We start from the raw sequence: 21,465 nt of genomic DNA, 5'->3' as shown, positions 1-21,465 counted from the left end.
AAAATGTACTCATTGTACAACTTTGCTTCTAATAAAGCGATGAAAATTGAAGAATTGCAAGAAGCTTTAAGGAAGAAAGAAGATGATATGAAACAAATGGAAGAGCGATACAAAAAATACCTAGAAAAAGCGAAAAGTGTAAGACTAAATGAATCCTAATAAATGTGTTCTTGATGCTGTGCTGGTCAGTTATGTAGCCCAGAGCTTGTCTTCAGTGTTCTGTGTTTTTATTTAATTAGGTTATTCGTACACTGGATCCCAAGCAGAATCAAGGAACAGGGCCAGAGATCCAAGCTTTAAAAAATCAACTGCAAGAAAAGGATAAAATGTTCCATTCTTTAGAGGTAAGGGTTTTTTTTTTTTTTAACTGCAGAAATACGTACTGTAGACGAGTTTGAGAGCACAAAGGAGATCATTACAGGCATGGGTCCACCCATCTGGTGCCACCTCCCCACTCCTCTTCCCTTCCTGGAACAATGTTCCCAAGAATGTAACGAAGAAGGACCATTGAGCAAAATGATTATTTGTTTTGTAGTTTACCTACAGAAATAATGTGGGGAGCAGTATGCTGCAGTAAATGTGTAAAGTCTTGTGTAGTGGTCCTAGCAGCCCCACTGTTCTTGTTGGTATATACCTTAGGTCATCGGCCTTACTTGTGCCATCTGTACTGACAAGTCACGCATAGTTGGTTTTAGTATGAGCTACGCCTCATAAAAGTAATTGCCGTTTTGAGAAAATCACTTAATATGAGCGTAGGGCTGATAAATTGAAATTTTGAAAATGAGTCCTATTGCGTTAAGCACTACAGTATACTCAGGGGTGTTAAGGTGTGTATTCAAGGTGGTATTGTCTTTTGTACAGTCCACTGTATGCCCTATAATACGCAATACCAATACTTAATATTAAATTGTGTCTCAAAGGAGTTTAAAGGGGCAGAGTCGTAACACACATTAATAACATAGTCATAACTAACAAGTGGGGGATCTTTTTTATGGCACCTGCATCACACACCCATTTGCCTTTTGACCCAGTAAAGAGATGGATATGCTCCTGAAAAGCTCCTTCCATTGTAGTCTCTTATTCCTATAAATGTCAGTGGGACACCCCTCAACCAGTAATGTATGAATTGTTCTGTTGACAGGCATTTAAAGGGATTGTCCACTACTGGACAACTCCTGCATAATTACTGCGGGGTCCCATATAAAAACCATGTATATTTACCCCTCCAAGGGAACCCTTCCAGCTATGTTGATACTTCTATTCTCAGGTCACTTGGAGCTGTTGTGTCACAGGTGTGCTGCAGCCAATCAGCTGTAGTTTATCAGTATTGCATCAGCGTGGATGACCTCTCTGGCAAAATAGTGAGGACTGCTGCAGCCAACCAGATACCGCTGATTGTCTGCAGCAGACCTATGAACCACCTGGAATAGCCGCACCAACTAGCTGGAAGGGTGATGCTGTGGGAGGAAGGTTTACATTGTTTTTATCTAATTTGGGGCCCTGTAGTGATTAAGCAAGGGTTGTTAATTAGTCGATAACCCCTTTAAGGTCTTAAAATGAGTGTCCATTAACTATTTTGGTGAAGCTAATATAGCTTTAATATACTGTGAAATGTTTTCTATTTTTCATATTTGCTTGTATAGTTTACTATGTTCCAAGTTAAAATAAAGTATAACTATTTATTTTTTCCTAATTTTTATTTATTTGATTTATATTGTTATAGAAAGAGTATGAGAAATCAAAGTCTCAGAGAGATCAAGAAGAAAAGCTGATTGTCAGTGCATGGTATAATATGGTAAGGCTCTCAACTATTCTATTACGTTCTGTTTTTGTAGACTAGTTAGAGGTTAGGGGGACAAGCTTTATGAAGGCTAATGTCTGCAGGTTGTCAGTAGTGAGCGAACGGTCCCAGATAAGGTGCTTTCTGAGCATACGCAGGTGCTAACCTAGTGTCTTTGGTGTGCTTGAAAAATATATTCGAGTCCCTCGGCTGCATGTCTCCTGGCTATTCGTCAGCCGCAACACATGCAGGGATTGCCTGTTTGTTAGGGAGATATGCGTGTGTTGCAGCTGTCGAACAGCCATGAGACATGCAGGCACACGGGGACTCGAGCATATTTATCGATTAGCATCCGATCATGGTCTGATAAGAAGTTCGTTCATCACTAGTCGTCAGTACTATCCATCCAATGAAAGGGATCAATGATGGCAATGTCAGACGCCAACAATATGTCCTTCAGAATTAACTTGTAACAGGGCCCTTTATTGGTCGAAAATACTCATCTTTGTCATCTTTGTCAGTTCATTTTCTAGAAGCCTTTTAATGGGACTCCATTGGCACAAATGACTGTTTACACCAAGCACAATCATTTGGTGCCCCCCTTGGCATGGCCAAGCAGTTCAGGGCACATTGTTACATAAAAAAAAAATGGTTAAGTGGACTAGAGCTCCCTAGTGATCTGAGTATTTTTCTTTGCAGGGTATGACGCTACATAAAAAAGCCGCAGAAGACAGACTGGCAAGCACAGGTTCAGGCCAGTCATTCCTTGCAAGACAGAGGCAAGCTACAAGTTCCAGAAGGTCTTACCCAGGGCATGTACAGCCGGCCACAGCGAGGTAGAAGAACCTTATGCCAGGAAATCTGCACCATAACCTTGTGTTGCACATAGCTGCATTTCAGGAAATGTCACCATTTTGCTTTTACTTTGTTTCTTCTCTTTTTAATGCGTTTTTCAGAACTCTGTCTTCTTTTTGTTTTGAAGTTCTTTATTTTACATGTGCCAAATAGCTTTACACCATAATGATGTGTGAAGAGTTTCCTTTCCTGTGACTTTTAAATAAGAAAATGTAACTGGCTGGTCTTTCTATGTGATCTTATGAATGACGATTCCCACCAGCGACCTCTTACCTGGGTGGAAATTGTGTTTTTATTCTACATGAGTACGGAGGAACAAATCCCACACTGCTGGGGGCGCAATTACTGTTATTTCACGGACTTCCAAAATTAATTTCAGGAGGGATTCTTTCTTAAAAACATCTGTGGACAGCCAGGCACCGTATGACAAGGGCTGAAGTGGACATGTTATGTTAGGAGGAACTGAACGTTTGCGATAGTCTGTGCACTGTGCTCATGCAGCAGTTTCCAAACCACTTGTGGTTGTTGGCGCTTGATGTGTTACATTTGCACATGTCCTCCTCTAAATGTACATACATGCAAGCATGTGGCTACATTTCATAGAGAGAATCTTTTGTCTTGTTTGATTTACTGCCTGAAAAATGCCATTTGTAAGCACAGAATGTTCAACTGTATTTTCAGGAATATGTATATAACTCATAGGTGCTACAATTGGCCGGGCTCACAGGATGCACTTTGCCTCAGTAACTTATTAGAATGCTCGCTCGGACCACACATTTACCATACTTTTATTTTACTAGGTTTTTATTTAACTTTATCTTTTAAAAAACTGTTAGAGTTGAGCTAAAAGATATGCAAGACCTTATCATAAGAGGGGCCAGGCATGCCAGCAGGTAAGAGGAGGTTCACATTTGCGTAAGGCAGAGCTGCCGAGGGCTGCGTAGTTCCTCCGTTAAGCCTTGCCCACTGCTGCACCTCTTCCATTCAGCTCCGCCTACATCAGCATGCGTCCTGCGTACCTATCTTTAACATTGTGTACGCAGGCCATGCGAATGTATGCGGAGGCCTCTGCATGCATTGTTTTGAAGCTGCACTAAACGCAATATGTTGCATTTTGTTGCGGCCGGCACAGCGTCAAAACGACGCATGCGGAGGCCTGCATACCCAATGTTAAAGATAGGTACGCAGGACGCATACTGATGTAGGCGGAGCTGAATGGAAGAGTTGCAGCAGTGGGCAAAGCTTAACGGAGGAACTACACAGCCCTCCGCAGCAGGGCTGTGGAGTCGGTAAGCCAAACCTGCGACTCCGACTCCGACTCCTCAATTTCCCTTACACCGACTCCGACTCCGACTCCACGACTCCGACTCCCACACATATTGCTTATATTTAAGTGAAAAATTTGTTGTAGTACAATGTGAACCTCAGACATTTAATCATTTTTATGATCCCATAATCAAGATATTTAGATAGAACAGAATATATATTGGTGTACTACCCGGTTTTCATTCTTTTTGGTACAGATACGATATGGATAGCCAGATATGGATAAATGGATAGATAGAGCAGATTTCTAATCTGCTTTTGCTATTGAAAACATTATCTATGAGCTCAAAAACCTTTCAGGTGATGCGGTTTTTTAAATAGATGATCAGCTTTTGCAGCTGAAAAACGTATCCTCAAAAAACACAGGAAAAACGCTGTGTGTGAATGTAGCCTTAGATCAGGAATAGAACAGCCATTTATAGGACATTTCATAACTTTCCCAAATTCCTATGAAAAAATATTCAGCACATCCTGCATTGAATTACTGTACCCAATTTATTATATATTTTCGGAGTCGGTCCATTTTATACCGACTCCATCTCCGACTCCGACTCCACCAAAATGAGCACCGACTCCACGACTCCGACTCCGACTCCACAGCCCTGCTCCGCAGCTCTGCCTTACGCAAATGTGAACCTAGCCTTAGAGGAGGTTTTTGGGTCTCTGCTTTGGTGGTCATGGACTACCAAAAATGCCACTGGAACAGGGTCCTGCAAATCTTTTTGCTCAACTCTAATTAGCAATCATTTATACATTTTTGTAACAAAACAGGCCCATGTTTAGGGCACCTATAGGGTGCCGGAACTGAAATGCATGTTTAGACTTTAGTGGGTGCCGATACAGCGCCTTAAAGACCTACAGACATTATGTATGTGCTTAATGTAAGGTGTTTGTCCTTGGTAGAGAGGCCCTTTATATGGAGTTTACAAAATTGGTAAACCGTCATTCTACATGTCTTAAGTAATTTATTCACTGTATAAAATGAACGTAATTTGTGCCACTATGAATGTTTGGGTGTGTGCGGTGACTGGTTCATTACGTGTACAGTAAGGTAGCACTTTAAATAACCTGTCACTTGGCTCTACCTTATAATGTTTGTTAGTGTTTTTGTTTGTTTGTTTGTTTGTTTAGATTGATTCTTCCAAATTCTGAAATATTTAGGGTGAGACCCCTTGGGGTGAAAGACAAACAAACAAAAAAAAACAGCAGCTATGCTGTTGCGGATCTGTGTACAGAAAACACTGCGCATTTCAGTAGCACAACTATGAAAGAAATGATGATGTTTAATAGTATGAAATCACTTAGGCTACTTTCACACTTGTGTTTTTTTGCGCTGCACACCGTGCGCAGTGCAAACGCACATATAAAAAATGCATCATGCGTTTGTGTGCGGTTGTGTGCATGGTTTTTTTAAAAAACCGCATGCGTTTTTTTGCCCTGACATGCGCATTACTATGCGCACGTCAGCGCACCCATAGACTATAATGGGTGTTTGGGTGAATTTTGTGCGCATTGCGTGCCCATGCGTTTTTTTGGGACAAGTCGGACGCACAAAAAATCAACAGCATGCATTTTGTGCGCCCGAGCGCACACTACAAAAAAAAACGCATGCGCATACAAACGCATTTGCATGCGCACCCATGTAAAGTATAGGAAAAAAAGCATGCTTTTTTTGCGCAAATAAACAGCGCAAAAAAAGCAAGTGTGAAATCAGCCTTAGCTGGATGCGAGGAACCTTTCAAAGTTTCACATGTACATTATTTTTTTTAATTATTTTAATGAAAACAACTGCAAGTTTTACTGGAGTTTGGGTTGTATTTGTAATCCACTCATTTCCACTCATTATTTCTATGAAATTTTGACAACCAGTTGTGAGACACAGGAATCCATGGTGAATGTGTACCTCTGGAAAATAATGCAAGCACACATTAATGTATAGATGAGTCAATATTGTCCATTAATCTTATACTGAAGGTGAGCACAGGGTTGTCAGCCATCCTTTCCCTGGCTTGCCCTTACTTCTATATGAGACCTGTTGACAATTAGCTATGTCTCATGACTAAATAGCAAAGCCACTAAGGAAGACTCAATGTCTCCAAAAATTCATTTTTAAGCAGCAGAAAAAAAGGCAGCAACACTTACCTGCCCAGATCTAAGAACAAATGCACTGCAGGGTGCAGCCAGCCCATAAAGCAAGATGTCAGCAACACAGGTGCAAAATGCCAGAGTAACAGCCACTCTCCACATACCCATTCCTGGAGGGGGTGACTGCCCAGTATAATCTGGTATTTTGCACCTGTGTTGCTAACATCTTGCTTTATGGGCTGGCTGCACCCTGCAGTGCATTTGTTCTTAGATCTGGGCAGGTAAATGTTGCTGCCTTACTCTGTCGCCTAATTGGGGGACACAGAACCGTGGGTGTTATGCTGCTGTCCACTAGGAGGCGACACTATGCATAATCTGAAAAAGATTAACTTTGGCTCCTCCTCTGCAGTATACACCCCTGGACGGCGTCAGCCTTCTCCAGTTTTTGCTTAGTGTCGCAAGGAGGCACACCTTTTTTTCTTCCGTTTTTTTTTCCTTTTTTCGTCCGGAAATACAGATGAAGAAAAGTGGGTCTCCAGCGAGACTCCCGGCATGGCTCCCTCCTCGGTCCCCTATTAGGGGTACCCGGTTGAGGTCGAGGTGGCTATTCCCCATGTCGCTCCCTCCCCAGTCCCTCGGGTCCTGGTTCGAGGTCGAGACCCCCCTCCTTCCCCAACCCCTTTAAGGGGTCTGGGTTGAGGTTGAGGCGAGGATGAAGACCCCCTGACGGTGACAGACGCACCCTCCCTAATCCCCCGCAGGGGGCATTAGGTTGAGACGCCTCAGGTAGGGTCGGAGATCAGGCAGCATTCCGCAGCTTCCAGGGACCCCAGGCCGGCTGAGGGATCCTGTTGGGGCCGGGGGAGGGTGCGGACTGGATGGCACAGCAGAGACAGGGCTTTTCTGTGTCCCTGTCTCTGCAACAGCAGCGGCTCCATAGCGCTTCAGGGGCCCCCCATACAGAAACCGCTGCCCCTGCTACCCCCACCGCTATCCAGTCGACCATTCTGGGGGGGTCTGGTAACAATCCGCCCCCCCCCCCCCCCCGGACTACCGCGCCGCTCTGGAGCCCTCCTGGGCATCAGGCCTCTAATTTAGACCGTGGCTTCGGAAGCCGCCGCCTTTTCCCCGGCCCGCCCCCCGGATGACCAAAATGACACGCTGGAGTGTCATAGAAGGGGCGGATTGAGGCAGAAAGGGCGCGTTTTTACACAGCCCAGCGCGCCCTTTTCAGCTCTCCGCCCCCTCCTCCCTCTCCTCAGAGTCCCGGTGGCCATTTTTTCTGGATGAGATCCAGGAGAGGAGCATCACAGCGGTCTCCGGGGGGCACAGAACTGGGATCTGTCGGCGCTGGACCTAGGGGCACACCGGTGGGGTAAGCTCACAGCAGGGTTCTCATTACTCAGCTGTGAATCTATACTTCCTATAAGGCTCTCTGTGGGTTCCCTCTGCGTAGCCACCCCTGTACGATCCCTTATAGCCAGCCTCTGTGCACTATGCCGGGCTCGAGGAAGAGAACCAGGCAGGAATGTTTCTATGCATTCTGCACAGCCTGCAAAGCCACGCTCCCTAGTGGCAGCACGTATCCGCACTGCCGGGACTGCATCCTGAACTCTGGGTCAGAACCCCAGGGAGTCCCTTCTGACGCTTCAGTGTCACAGGCCACGCCGGAATGGGCAACTCAGATGTCTCAGTCTATGTCACAGTCCATAGACTACCTAACTGCCACATTGCTGCAAGCTCTGCAGAGTCGGGCCCCGGCTATGGACGGTACACAGCAAACGGACAGCTTGTCTCAGGAACATGCTGCTTCCGACTCTCACAGACGTAAGCGGACCCACAGGAGTCGCACTATAGCACAAGGTCGTCCCCCTCCAGGGAGAGACAGCGTCATTCCAGGTCTCCTGGGCAGTCCCCTGCCACAGACAGACAGTGCAATTTACCACAGGGATCCCCCGCCCCAGGTCGCCCTCCAGGGATCTCCTTAGCGAGGCACAGGATTCGGAGGGCATCTGTGACTCCGACTCAGATAACGAAACGGTCAGGTCCGTGGTACCTTCTCCCCCTAGCAATACAGCGCTAGTTGAGGACATAATTTCTGCCATTCATCGGGTGCTAAAAATTCCAGAGTCGGCCCCGGAAGTCCCAGAACATAGGATTTGCTTCGAAAGTGTTCAGAAACCACCTAAGGTCTTCCCTAATCACCATGAGTTTGAGAAAATACTTACCAAACAGTTTGCGCAGCCTGAGAAAAAATTCGCTAATCGCAAATATTTGGAAGCGAAGTACCCCTTCCCACAGAAAGACACCAAACAATGGACAGATCTACCTGAAGTGGACCCTCCGGTTTCTAGGCTAGCAGCGCAGACTTTACTCTCTCTGCCGGATAGCTCAACCCTCAGGGACACAGCAGACCGGCAAGTAGAACGCATGGCTCGTTCTATTTTCGAAGCGGCAGGCGCCTCTCTGGGCCCTGCGTTTGCTTCAGTTTGGGCAGCCAAGGCCATCCTGGCTTGGGCCAAAAAACTACAGGAGGGTCTTCAGGCTTCAAATCCTGAGCTCTCGGACCAAGCGGTCCAGATAGCAGTGGTAGCAGACTACATGATTCATGCAGCCCTGGATTCCGCCAGAGGTGTAGCAGGAATAGCATCAAACGCCATCGCGATCCGACGCATCTTCTGGCTGCGAGAATGGAAAGCGGATGCGGCCTCAAAGAAGTCCCTCACGCGACTTCCGTATTTTACTGGAAGACTTTTCGGTGAAAAGTTGGACACCATGATACCCCCAGTGGCATTGGCTAAGAGTACCTCTCTCCCTCAACTAAAACCGAAACGCACGTTTAAACGAAGAAACCAGAAGCGATTCCGATCCTTTCGGAATTCCTCGGGCTGGTCCGTTTCGCGCCCAGTGCAAAACCTTAACCGTTCTCCACGCAGAGACAACCCACGGACGCAGCAGCGACCGGACAGGGCTTGGCAGTCGAAAGCAAGCCAAGCGAAACCCAAGGGAGGAAAACCTCAGAACTTCGCTTCATCGTGACCCGCGACCTCCGGAAGACACCCCACCAGTAGGCGGCCGACTTTTACTCTTTCAGCAAGTCTGGCTGCCTATTACAGAAGACAGGTGGGTCAGGGAAATAGTGTCTTCCGGATACAAGATAGAGTTCACTTCCGTTCCACCGAACCGGTTCTTCCTTTCTATTCCTCCAACACCACCAGAAAAGTCTCGTGCTTTCCACCAAGCGGTTTCCTCTCTCCTTCAATCAGGAGTTGTGGTGCCGGTTCCCGCGAACGAGAGATTCCGAGGATTCTACTCAAATTTGTTCGTAGTCCCCAAGAAAGGAGGCGGCGTCCGACCCATACTGGACCTAAAACAGCTCAACAATTACGTACAGGTCCGTCATTTCCGCATGGAGTCCCTCCGGTCCATCATTGCATCCATGGACCAGGGAGAATACCTCGCCTCCATAGACATACAGGATGCGTATCTCCACATGCCAATTGCTCCCGCCCACCAAAGGTTTCTCAGGTTCGCGGTCAACCAAAACCACTACCAGTTTGTCGCCCTTCCGTTCGGACTCGCCACGGCTCCAAGAACGTTCACCAAAGTCATGGAGGCCACCATGGACGTCCTGCACTCAAGAGGCATCCTAGTCGTCCCGTACCTGGACGACCTCCTCATCAAGTCTCCCACTTTCAAAGACTGCGAGGTCAGTGTCTCAATCACACTAGACACTCTGAGTCGCCTGGGATGGCTAGTCAACCTACAGAAATCGTTGACTATCCCAACTCGGACTCTAACATTCCTGGGAATTGTATTCGACACCGCCAGGGGCCTGGTGCTCCTTCCCAAGGACAAGACACTGGCCATCCGTCTGGGAGTTCGCACACTCCTTCGCAGTCCTCCTCGATCTCTCCGGTTTGCCATGAGAGTCCTCGGCAGGATGGCAGCAGCAATAGAGGCAGTGCCATTTGCCCAGTTTCACCTCAGGGTCCTTCAACTAGCCATACTCAGATCTTGGGACAGGAACCCCTTCTCCCTCGACAGGGAGTTCAGGTTGACGTCATCAACCAGGAGGTCCCTGCATTGGTGGCTCAAACCAACCTCGCTTACACGAGGGAAGCCCTTTCTCTCAGGACAATGGAAGATCCTGACTACCGATGCAAGCCTGACAGGCTGGGGGGCGGTGCACCTACATCACAGGGCACAGGGCAAGTGGTCACCGAGGGAAGTGACATTGCCCATCAATGTTCTGGAAATCAGGGCCATCCTCTTGGCACTGAGAGCCTTTCATCACTTGCTTGCAGCCTCGCACATACGGATACAGTCGGACAATACCACGGCTGTGGCATACGTGAACCACCAAGGCGGGACCCGCAGCGCCCAGGCGATGAGAGAAGTGGCTCATATCCTCCGCTGGGCGGAAGACACGAGGTCGGTACTTTCTGCAGTACACATTCCGGGTGTAGAAAACTGGGAAGCCGACTTCCTCAGCAGGCAAGGAATGGACTCGGGGGAGTGGTCTCTCCATCCCGAGATTTTTTACCAGATCTGTCAACGCTGGGGAACACCGAAGGTGGACCTAATGGCATCCCATCTCAATACCAAGGTCCCCAATTTCATGGCCAGGACACACGACCCGCGGTCGCTCGGAGCGGATGCCCTGGTCCAGGACTGGTCCCAGTTCCGACTCCTGTACATTTTTCCACCCCTCCCCCTAATCGCCAGGGTCGTGAGGAAGATCAAGCAAGAGGGAGTTCCGACCATCCTCATCGCGCCAGACTGGCCCAGACGTACATGGTACGCCGACATCGTCCAACTTACGGCAGACGCCCCCTGGCGTCTACCCGACCGTCACGACCTTCTGTCTCAAGGTCCGTTCTTCCACCAGAATTCAGGGGCTCTCAATTTGATGGCATGGCCCTTGAAACCTGGATTCTAACCCAGGCAGGTTTTTCACCGGCAGTCATTGCAACTATGATCAGGGCAAGGAAGCCTGCCTCCGCCAAGCTCTATTATCGTACCTGGAGAGCTTTCTTTTCTTGGTGCGAATCTCATGGACAAGTCCCACTCCCTTATTCCCTCCCGAAGGTACTAGGTTTTCTTCAATCGGGCCTAGATGCCAAGCTATCCTTAAGTTCGCTTAAGAGTCAGGTGTCGGCGCTGTCAGTCCTTTTTCAAAAGCGCATTGCTATTAAACCGCAAGTAAGGACTTTCATCCAGGGAATTTCCCGATTGGTTCCTCCCTACAAACGTCCGCTGGATACGTGGGACCTCAATCTGGTCCTGACAGCATTGCAAGCTCCACCCTTCGAACCTCTTAGAGGAGTTCCACTCTCCATTCTGTCTCAGAAAGTGGTTTTTCTAGTGGCGATCACCTCGTTACGCAGAGTGTCGGAATTGTCAGCATTTTCCTGCAGACGGCCTTTCCTAGTCTTTCACCAGGACAAGGTGGTTCTCCGCACGGTACCATCCTTCCTTCCGAAGGTTGTGTCCAACTTTCACCTCAATGAGGAGATTTCACTGCCATCCCTTTGCCCGGTTCATAGAGTGGAGAAGGCTCTGCATACGCTTGACCTCGTCAGAGCATTGCGGATTTACGTGTCCAGGACTGCACCTTTCCGGAAGTCTGATTCCCTCTTCATTCTTCCAGAAGGTAGTCGCAAGGGACTGCCGGCTTCCAAGGCTACCCTTGCCAGGTGGATCAAGTCCACCATACATGAGGCCTACCGAGTTAACAGTTCCCCTCTTCCGGCCGGTATCACGGCACACTCTACATGGGCAATAGGGGCCTCCTGGGCCATTCGGCATCAGGCTTCGGCACAACAAGTGTGTAAGGCGGCCACTTGGACTAGCCTACACACGTTTACGAAACACTACAGTGTTCATACCCAGTCCTCAGCGGATGCGAGCCTGTGTAGACTGGTTCTGCAGGCGGCAGTACCCCATGTCTAGGGAACTGTCAACACAATATTCGTCCACTGCTTCCCACCCAGGGACTGCTTTGCGACGTCCCACGGTTCTGTGTCCCCCAATTAGGCGACAGAGTAAAGGATATTTTTGTGTACTCACCGTAAAATCTCTTTCTCTTAGCCTTTAATTGGGGGACACAGCTCCCACCCTGTTGCCCTTACGGGCCGTTGTTTACTGTTGAGTTCTCATATTGTTCTTTGAGCTCGTACATAGTAGCCTTCTTACAGGCATGGTTATGTTATTTGGTTACGTTCCTCCTTATGCTTTGGCACAAAACTGGAGAAGGCTGACGCCGTCCAGGGGTGTATACTGCAGAGGAGGAGCCAAAGTTAATCTTTTTCAGATTATGCATAGTGTCGCCTCCTAGTGGACAGCAGCATAACACCCACGGTTCTGTGTCCCCCAATTAAAGGCTAAGAGAAAGAGATTTTACGGTGAGTACACAAAAATCTCCTTTTTTTCTGCTGTTTAAAAATGAATTTTTGGAGACATGGAGTCTTCTTTAGTGGCTTTGCTATTTAGTTTAGTGAAGGGACCCGTAAGTGTGAGGAACTTTGGCGCAGTTTACGGGCTCAAGTATTTTGGCCAAAATATCAGCTAATACCTCACTAATTGTGTACTTTTTGCACTATATTAATTTTCAGGGTGCAGCCGAGCCCAAACACATTTGGTTTTGTATGAGGGGTGTTCACACTGGGATGCATTGAGGGTGTGCTGGCCAGCCCACCTAGTCGAATAGTAGGGGCGTGACTAATAGACTGTGAGCCAGACACTGTGTAGTTCCCTTGTGTGAACAGCGCCCTATGCGGGCCTTTATTGTGCAATTGTATACTGGCAGTCACCCCCTCCAGGAATGGGTATGTGAAGAGTGGCTGTTAATCTGGTATTTTGTACCTGTGTTGCTAACATCTTGCTTTATGGGCTGGCTGCACCCTGCAGTGCATTTGTTAGCTATGTCTCATGGCAGAACATTATGGCAAGTCAATGACTGCAGCCAGTCCTTAATGTCAGCCCTATTAGTATGCCATGATCGGCAATCTTCCAGTCTGCCTATCTCTTGTTGTCTATGCTCAGTTAAGTCTTAAAAGGGTTGTCCATTACTTCACCAGGCACATTACGGTATTTAAGTTTCAGGCCATAATTAATCGTAAAACCATGGGCAAATATGCCTGAAAAAGATCCACTCCTAGATCAAATGACAAGAGAAGTAAATGGAGTTTTAAGGCTAGATATTCCTTTATTAATAAATATATATATATATATATATATATATATATATATATATATATATAATTATTGTTATATAAATTATTGTAATATAAAAATTGGAACAGCACAATATTAACTAGTGGGTGCCAGGCCTCCCAGGCAAAAAAAAAAGTCCAATACTTGTCCAAAATTAGACACAAAAATTAAGGCAGCACTCCATAATTTTTCCAAGTGAAAACGTGGTAAGGTTTATTCAGATCCACATAAATCAAACTAAGACAAACTGGTAACAGAGGGGGAGAAGAAAACTGAACCAGTGAAAGGATTCAAATCCTGTATGTGGATAGGGAGGAAGAGTTAAAAAAAATATTTTTTTTCATAATCTGGTAAAAGACATGTGTTGCCATAAAGTATGTAACGGCTCTGTACCCCAAAACATCTGAGAATATTTAAGGCATATAAAAAACGGCCAAGCCTTACCCATTCCACTGGACAAGACCCTGAGATTGAACAAGATCCCCAACACACTTTTCGCTTCTTTATAATATTATCTCCCTTCTCCCCTTGAGAAAGCCATGGAATAAAGAAGCGAAACGCGTGTTAGGGATTTTGTCCAATCTCGGAGGCTTGTCCGTTGGAATGGGTAAGGATTTGCAAAGTACAAATAATAACCCCTTTAATCTGGGTATGCGGCTAACGTTATTTACTCGTTTTCTTCGAATGTATGGTCACAAGCTAAGCTTGGTTACTAACATAGATACATGTTTTTGGCCAACTTTAGGCTGAGTCCAAATTTGTCCATATCTGTGATAGTCAGTCACAAGTACTTAAGAAGACCTACATCCAAAATCATTGGCTGTGTTTCCAAATAATGTCACAGGAAACACTGCTGGTACATCGCCAACTCTCACTGTGTCCGGTTTAGAATAACCACAAATGCAGCAGATCACACTGCTGGATGTTGCTTCCCAGATTGCTATTTTTCACATGTATTTTTTTACATTGATTTACAAATATCATACCATTCTGTTACATTTTGTAGTGTTTTTCGTGTATTTTGTGTAATCTGTGGCAGAAATCTTCATCTCTTCAGGTCTAATACATTAGAAGAAGGGGATGTTACCCATTTGTACTGTTTTGAATTGGTAATCAAATTTCCTGCTTAAGGCAGGAGTCACAGTAGCGTATAATACGGCCGAGTGCTAGGTGATAAAACATTGCATAGCACTCGGACCAGTGTTATTCTGTGGGGCAGCTCAGATCTGCGATTATTTTCTCATGCCGATTTGGTGTGAGAGAACATTGGCGGCAAGACTTGGCTCACTCGCGCGCATACAACTTTCTATGAAACATCGCACTGCTCTCGCATATCACCCGAGTGCGGTGCGATATACTCCGACCCAAGCAGCAGAGGAGATGGAGCAATTACTTTACCTGTCTCCTCCGCAGCTGTGCTGCAGTTCTCTCATGCGAGAGGCTCAGAGCACAGTAGCATGATACTTGTCTCCCGCTCACAGCAGAGCAGGAGCCGAGGGTCATCAGCATTTCGCATCCGATGCCATACGCTGGTGTGACCCCAGCCTGAGTTTGACATCCACCTGTATGTGTGATTGACTTTTGATAATTCATCTGCATATCTTGTGGGCGACTGGCCTAATTCTTCCTTATTTTTGCAGTACTAGATTACAAATCTACTTACATTAATGCTAATATTAAAATCTAGTCTTTCTATAGCAACATATTTATGGGAATTGCGACTGGCAGACATTTTATAAGCAAAGTACATCAGAGTTGACATGCTTTGACTGCCATGACTTTTATCGAAAAGGCGTAAGACAGATTAACTGTCATACACCACCTTTCAGACTGACTTTCCTTCAAAATGTTAGGGAGATGTGTTGGCAGATCAGACGGCAGGCCATAGGATGTAACTGTATAGAATAGAGAAATGCACAGCACAGGAATGCAATCCTTTCATTAGCACTGACTACGGATGCAATATCATACCGACTGGAGCACCATTTAATGTATTAATGCACATAAAGATTCAACATGCTTCATTAATCTATTGGCTGTTGCTGCTTTACCATTTCTGTTGTGGTGTAGGTGCTGCTTAGGAACACATTCAGAGGGTATCTGTCACCAAATAAAAGGGAGGATTGTCCTTTATATGACTGATGGACCCTCAAACAAGCGAGCAAAAATAAGTACATGCTGTATGTAAATGATTGTCCCTTAGCTCTTTTGGTCAGTCAGATGCCAATTGGGCTAGTGCCTGCTCCTGATGTGCTAAGGGTCTGATACTCTCATTACATACTGACTACATTTTTTTTTTTTTTTTTTAGATGCACCTACTACTTTATAGATTCTTTAAAAAAGTAAAAGGCCTTTTGGTCATACATGCATGTATTTAAACATATTTCAGCAACTGCTGATATACTATAGAAGTTTTCTAATCACATTTGATTATGTATCAACTATCTGCATATAGATCAGTGGTGGCCTGGACAGTAGTTCTCTTCCCAGTCAACATTGTTAGGGATTCCACATTTTAGAGACTCTCAATGTAATTTATGATTTGATTAGCTGAGATTTAACAAGTCATTCTTTGGGGAAAAGATCAGCGCTTGTAGCAGTGGATAAAAGTAAATGTCTATTTTCCATGTAGTTCACTTTGTGCAAGCGTGATAATTCCAAAAGATGAGAATGGGCCATTGGTGGAGGTGACTAAGTTGCATAAAAGAGAATATTACACAACTGTGGTCGATCCTCACATCTGACCCATCATCACATCCAGTCCGCTAAGTTCCTCCATGTTTTCCATGTACTGTTTTTGCTCCTGCTATTTGGTTTAATTGAAATTTGCATTGTGGCGCTTCTCCAGAAAGGGGCCGCCACCAAGGAACGAGCAAAATAAATAAAATATTTCACTGAGCCAGATATATCCTTTGGTAATGTATAACTACTTAGACTCTACCTAGATTTAACTAGAGAGCTGAGAAACAAGTAGACAAAGACATCTCCTTCTTGTTTATTTGCAATACTCCCAAACTGGGTGAAATACCTGGCGTCTATAAGCCTTAAAGCATTAATCATCCACACAACAGTTGGAATACCACCATCTTCCATCCCAACCTGAGGTTTTCAGCCATGTGTAAATATAAAGCAATTGTCCTCGTCTACTTATTTCTGTACCGGTATATTGCACGTGTATGACTTGTATTGGATTGAGGGTTTTTAGGCTTAATGCTCAACTTCACGCCATTAATATTTTTTCCTTGCTATTTATTTTCAGTGATGTCATTGCATGACCGTGGCATGATGTGCAGTCAGATTTTTCATGAAAATTTGTGTGCGGACGGCCTAACCAGCAGACTAACCAACATTAGGGGCAGTGGTCTAACCTATGCTTGCTTCCTTCCATTTATGCTTCTAATTGAAGCGCTTTGTATCTTTGTCACAGCTTGGCATCAAGGTATTGTGCGTTTTTTCTTTTATGTATTATAAGAACAAAGTACCCCTCATATGATCGGACTCCTATCATGTAGCCTATCTAGCTACCAATTAATAAAATGAGTGGTACAGCTGCTGCACGTACTGTACCCAAAGTAAAGCATGGAGGGGACTGACACTGGTTAAGGGCAATGCTGCCTTCAAGTTTTCGAACATTTAACCACTTGTACACACTAAAATGGCTGCAAAGAAGTTCGGTCGAGTATACCTACTTAATAAAGTTTGTTGTACACTTCTTGTTGTATAGATCATTGCAATATGTAATTAGTACATTTTGTTAATATGACTGTTCAACTAAGAAATGACTTGTTTACACTTTCATGTTCTCACTTTTCTTTAAAAAAGTCATTTCATTTGAAATTCTAAAACTTATTGTATATCATTGCCACTTAGGGCTCATTTTCCGATTATATACTTTCTATGGACTCATTTGGATATACTTGCTGCCTTAGCCTTTATTTAAATAAACCAAGCTCATATTAACGTATTTCTACTTACACTTCTTGTATTTATATGAATATATTTGTATTTAGACACGCCGAGTCTTTGGCTCCAGTTCTGCCTGTTTTATTGTATAGATTAAATTGCAACTTTTTACTGCAGTATTACTTCAAATAGAACAGTACATTTACATTTTTAATACTGAAGCCGATGCAATGTACATTTTATTTCAGCTGTTATCGGATTGTAAAAAAAAAACAAAACAAACTAAATCCTTTAACTGCGTGTGCAACATCCCTTCGCAGTGTCAGTGCTTTTAATATTTTGTAAGGGTAAATACAAAAATGGCGATTTAACCATTTCACACCTAGGAACATGATTAAGACACGATGTGCTTTCTATCACAATGGCGAACAAACTTCTAGTCACTTTTATAATGTAACGGCAACTTCCGTCCAATTGGAGACGCTTAGAGCGTTGTTGTTGTACCATGGTCTATCAAGCGTGATGGATTATGTCTACCCAGCATGCACTAGTTTTCCTTTGTACTCTAGTTGCTTGCCATTTGTTTCATGGTCCCTGCTTGAAAATTGGATAGCGAGTAGAAAAATTGTATGAATTCTTTTCAGTAACTTGCGAATGCAAGACCCATATCACTACATATGTTGTCTGTGGTACATAGTAGAACATGTTGGAATCAGTGGTGACAAGGCTCGTGTATATAAGATGAATCGCTATCATTATGAACATGTACATTTTTCAGTCAATACTTCCAGTGTAACCATAAGTGTACTTTTGTTAAGAAACCTGTAAATAAACCATTTTAAAAGAAATTAAAGCTGTATAATCTGTTTAATCTTAATGCAAATGCTATTTCCAATAGGTGGCACTAGAGTTTCTGCCCTCTTCCTCTTTATGAAATTAAAGATGCAAATTGCTTCCGCAGAGGTGCATTGCATAGCCTATAAGACTTCTCATACCGGCATGTTACTCTCCACATGGAAAGATGTCCCTTACGGCATAGACAGACTGTCATATTTCTCATGCGAGAATCACATCGTAAACCTCGTACTGGCTGTCGGCTCTCCTGACCTGAGCTTGACCGCTGCATAGTAATCCATCATGCTGTCTTGCTCAGGGCAGGAGAGGTGCCGGGCCAGTCCATGCAGTGCAATGCGATTCTCGCACGAATTATACAGCTATCTAACTCAGCCCTTAGATTCCTGATAGCGGCCTCTCATCCAGCCAAATAATTTCTCTTACTTTAGACCTATGAGAGGGAAAACCTCATTAAATGGAATGTCATAAGGATCAAAATATGCGAACTGATGTTTTTTTCCTAAGAAATCTATATTTTTCACTTCCCCATGACAGCACCATGGAGAGAGAGGGGAATCAGCACCCAGTAACAGGAAACCTACAGCTTTAAAAGGCAGTGCATCTCTTCCCATTTCAGTGGCTTCCTGTCCTTGAAGGGAGATCTACAGCCCCCAGAACTGCCAGGGGATATTGTTTCTAAGGCTAGTTTCACATTAGCGTTTACGGCCGCATCGTCGGGCTGCGCACGGCCGCTGCTAAGCCCCGCGCCTCTGCCGGTAGCTCCGCCACCGGGTTCAGGTGCCTTGCTATTTTCCTAGATCAACCCTACTGAATTAAAGCAAGTAGGTAGTGATGAGGCATTAAATAAATACAGAAGATTAAATAAATTCTGTAAAAAGCAAATCAAGACAGCAAAGATTGAGACAGAGAGACTCATTGCCAGAGAAAGTAAAAATAATCCCAAAATATAACTACATAAATAGTAAGAAGCTAAAAAATGATAGTGTTGGTCCCCTTAAAAATAGTCTGGGTGAAATGGTGGATGAGGATGAGGAAAAAGCCAATATGCTAAATAACTTTTTTTCAACAGTATTTACACAAGAAAATCCCATGACGGATAACATGATCAGGGATAAAAATTCTCCATTAAATGTCACCTGCTTAACCCAGCAGGAAGTACGGCGGCGTCTACAAATCACTAAAATTGACAAATCTCCGGGCCCGGATGGGATACACCCCCGAGTACTGCAGGAATTAAGCACAGTCATAGATAGACCACTATTTTTTTAATCTTTAACCCCTTCATGACCCAGCCTATTTTGACCTTAATGACCTGGCCATTTTTTGCAATTCTGACCAGTGTCCCTTTATGAGGTAATAACTCTGGAACGCTTCAACGCATCCTAGCGATTCTGAGATTTTTTTTTTTGTGACATATTGGGCTTCATGTTAGTGGTAAATTTAGATCGATAATTTTTGCGTTTATTAGTGAAAAAATCAGAAATTTGGCGAAAATTGTGAAAATTTCGCAATTTTCAAATTTTGAATTTTTATTCTGTTAAACTAGAGAGTTATGTGACACAAAATAGTTACTAAATAACATTTCCCACATGTCTACTTTACATCAGCACAATTTTGGAAGCAAAATATTTTTTTGTTAGGAAGTTATAAGGGTTAAAAGTTGACCAGCGATTTCTCATTTTTACAACAAAATTTACAAAACCATTTTTTTTAGGGACCACCTCACATTTGAAGTTACTTTGAGGGGTCTATATGGTAGAAAATACCCAAAAGTGACACCATTCTAAAAACTGCACCCCTCAAGCTACTCAAAACTACATTCAAGAAGATTATTAACCCTTTAGGTGTTTCACAGGAACTAAAGCAACATGGAAGGAAAAAAAGGACATTTTAATTTTTCCAACAAAAATTTCTCTTTCAGCATCAATTTTTTCATTTTTCACATGGGCAACAGGATAAAATGGATCCTAAAATTTGTTGGGCAATTTCCCCTGAGTACACCGATACCTCATATGTGGTCAAAAACCACTGTTTGGGCGCACGGCAGGACTCAGAAGGGAAGGAGCGCCATTTGACTTTTTGAATGGAAAATATGCTGGAATATTTAGCTCTTGCCATGTCGCGTTTGGAGAGTCGCTGTGTGCCTAAACACTGGAGCTCCCCCACAAGTGACCCCATTTTGGAAACTAGACCCCCCAAGGAACTTATCTAGATGCATAGTGATCACTTTGAACCCCCAGGTGCTTCTCAAATTGATCCGTAAAAAAAAAAAAGTACTTTTTTTCACAAAAATTATCTTTTAGCCTCAGTTTTTTCATTTTCACATGGGCAACAGGATAAAATGGATCCTAAAATTTGTTGGGCAATTTCTCCTGAGTACACCGATACCTCATATGTGGTCATAAACCACTGTTTGGGTGCACGGCAGGGCCCGGAAGGGAAGGAGCGCCATTTGACTTTTTGAATGGAAAATTAGCTCCAATCGTTATCGGACACCATGTCACGTTTGGAGAGCCCCTGTGTACCTAAACATTGGAGCTCCCCCACAAGTGACACAATTTTGGAACCTAGACCCCTTAAGGAACTTATCTAGATGTGTAGTGAGCACTTTGAACCCCCAAGTGCTTCACAAAAGTTTATAACATAGAGCAGTGAAAATAAAAAATCATTTTTTTTCCTCAAAAATGATTTTTTAGCACGCTTTTTTTTATTTTCACAAGGGTAACAGGAGAAATTGAACCAAAAAAGTTGTTGTCCAGATTGTCCTGAGTACGCTGGTACCCCATATGTGGGGGGGGCCACTGTTTGGGTGCACGGCAGGGCGCAGAAGGGAATGAGCGCCATTTGACTTTTTGAAATGAAAATTAGCTCCAATCGTTAGCGGACACCATGTCGTGTTTGGAGAGCCCCTGTGTGCCTAAACTTTGGAGCTCCCCCACAAATGACCCCATTTTGGAAACTAGACCCCCTAAGGAACTTATCTAGATGCATAGTGAGCACTTTGAACCCCCAGGTGATTCACAGAAGTTTATAATGCAGAGCAGTGAAAATAAAAAATCTTTTTTTTTCCCTAAAAAAATTTTTTTTAGTTGGCAATTTTTTATTTTCACAGGGGTACTAGGATAAATTGGACCCCAAAAGTTGTTGTCCAGTTTGTCCTGAGTACGCTGGTACCCCATATGTGGGGGGGAACCACTGTTTGGGCACACGTTGGGGCTCAGCAGGGAAGTAGTGACATTTTGAAATGCTGACTTTGATGGAATGGTCTGCGGGCGTCATGTTACATTTGCTGAGCCCCTGTGTGCCTAAACAGTAGAAACCCCCCACAAGTGACCCCATTTTGGAAACTAGACCCCCCCAAGGAACTTATCTAGATGTGTGGTGAGCACCTTGAACCCCCAAGTGCTTCACAGAAGTTTATAATGCAGAGCCGTGAAAATAAA

General features: G+C 44.5%; 1 protein-coding gene across 3 annotated transcripts in view; it reads left to right on the top strand.

Annotated features, from left to right (window-relative positions):
* Positions 1-18,020, top strand: part of HOOK3 (hook microtubule tethering protein 3) — a 112,290-nt gene extending 94,270 nt beyond the window's left edge. For 2 of the 3 annotated variants that reach the window (XM_073551340.1, XM_073551342.1), the window contains exons 19-23: positions 38-138; positions 240-344; positions 1,724-1,795; positions 2,480-2,616; positions 16,524-18,020. In XM_073551340.1, coding sequence (XP_073407441.1) covers positions 38-138; positions 240-344; positions 1,724-1,795; positions 2,480-2,616; positions 16,524-16,539 — 431 coding nt within the window. In that variant the 3' untranslated portion in view covers positions 16,540-18,020. Of the gene's footprint in view, positions 1-37; positions 139-239; positions 345-1,723; positions 1,796-2,479; positions 2,621-16,523 lie in introns of those variants that run through there. The other variant, XM_073551341.1, reaches the window with a different exon arrangement.
* Positions 18,021-21,465: the final 3,445 nt, after the last annotated feature.

This window comes from Dendrobates tinctorius, unplaced genomic scaffold (assembly GCF_039654945.1).
Source record: "Dendrobates tinctorius isolate UK_male_01 unplaced genomic scaffold, ASM3965494v1 ptg000175l, whole genome shotgun sequence".
NCBI lineage: Eukaryota > Metazoa > Chordata > Amphibia > Anura > Dendrobatidae > Dendrobates > Dendrobates tinctorius.
This window is presented reverse-complemented; position numbering and strand designations above follow the sequence as displayed.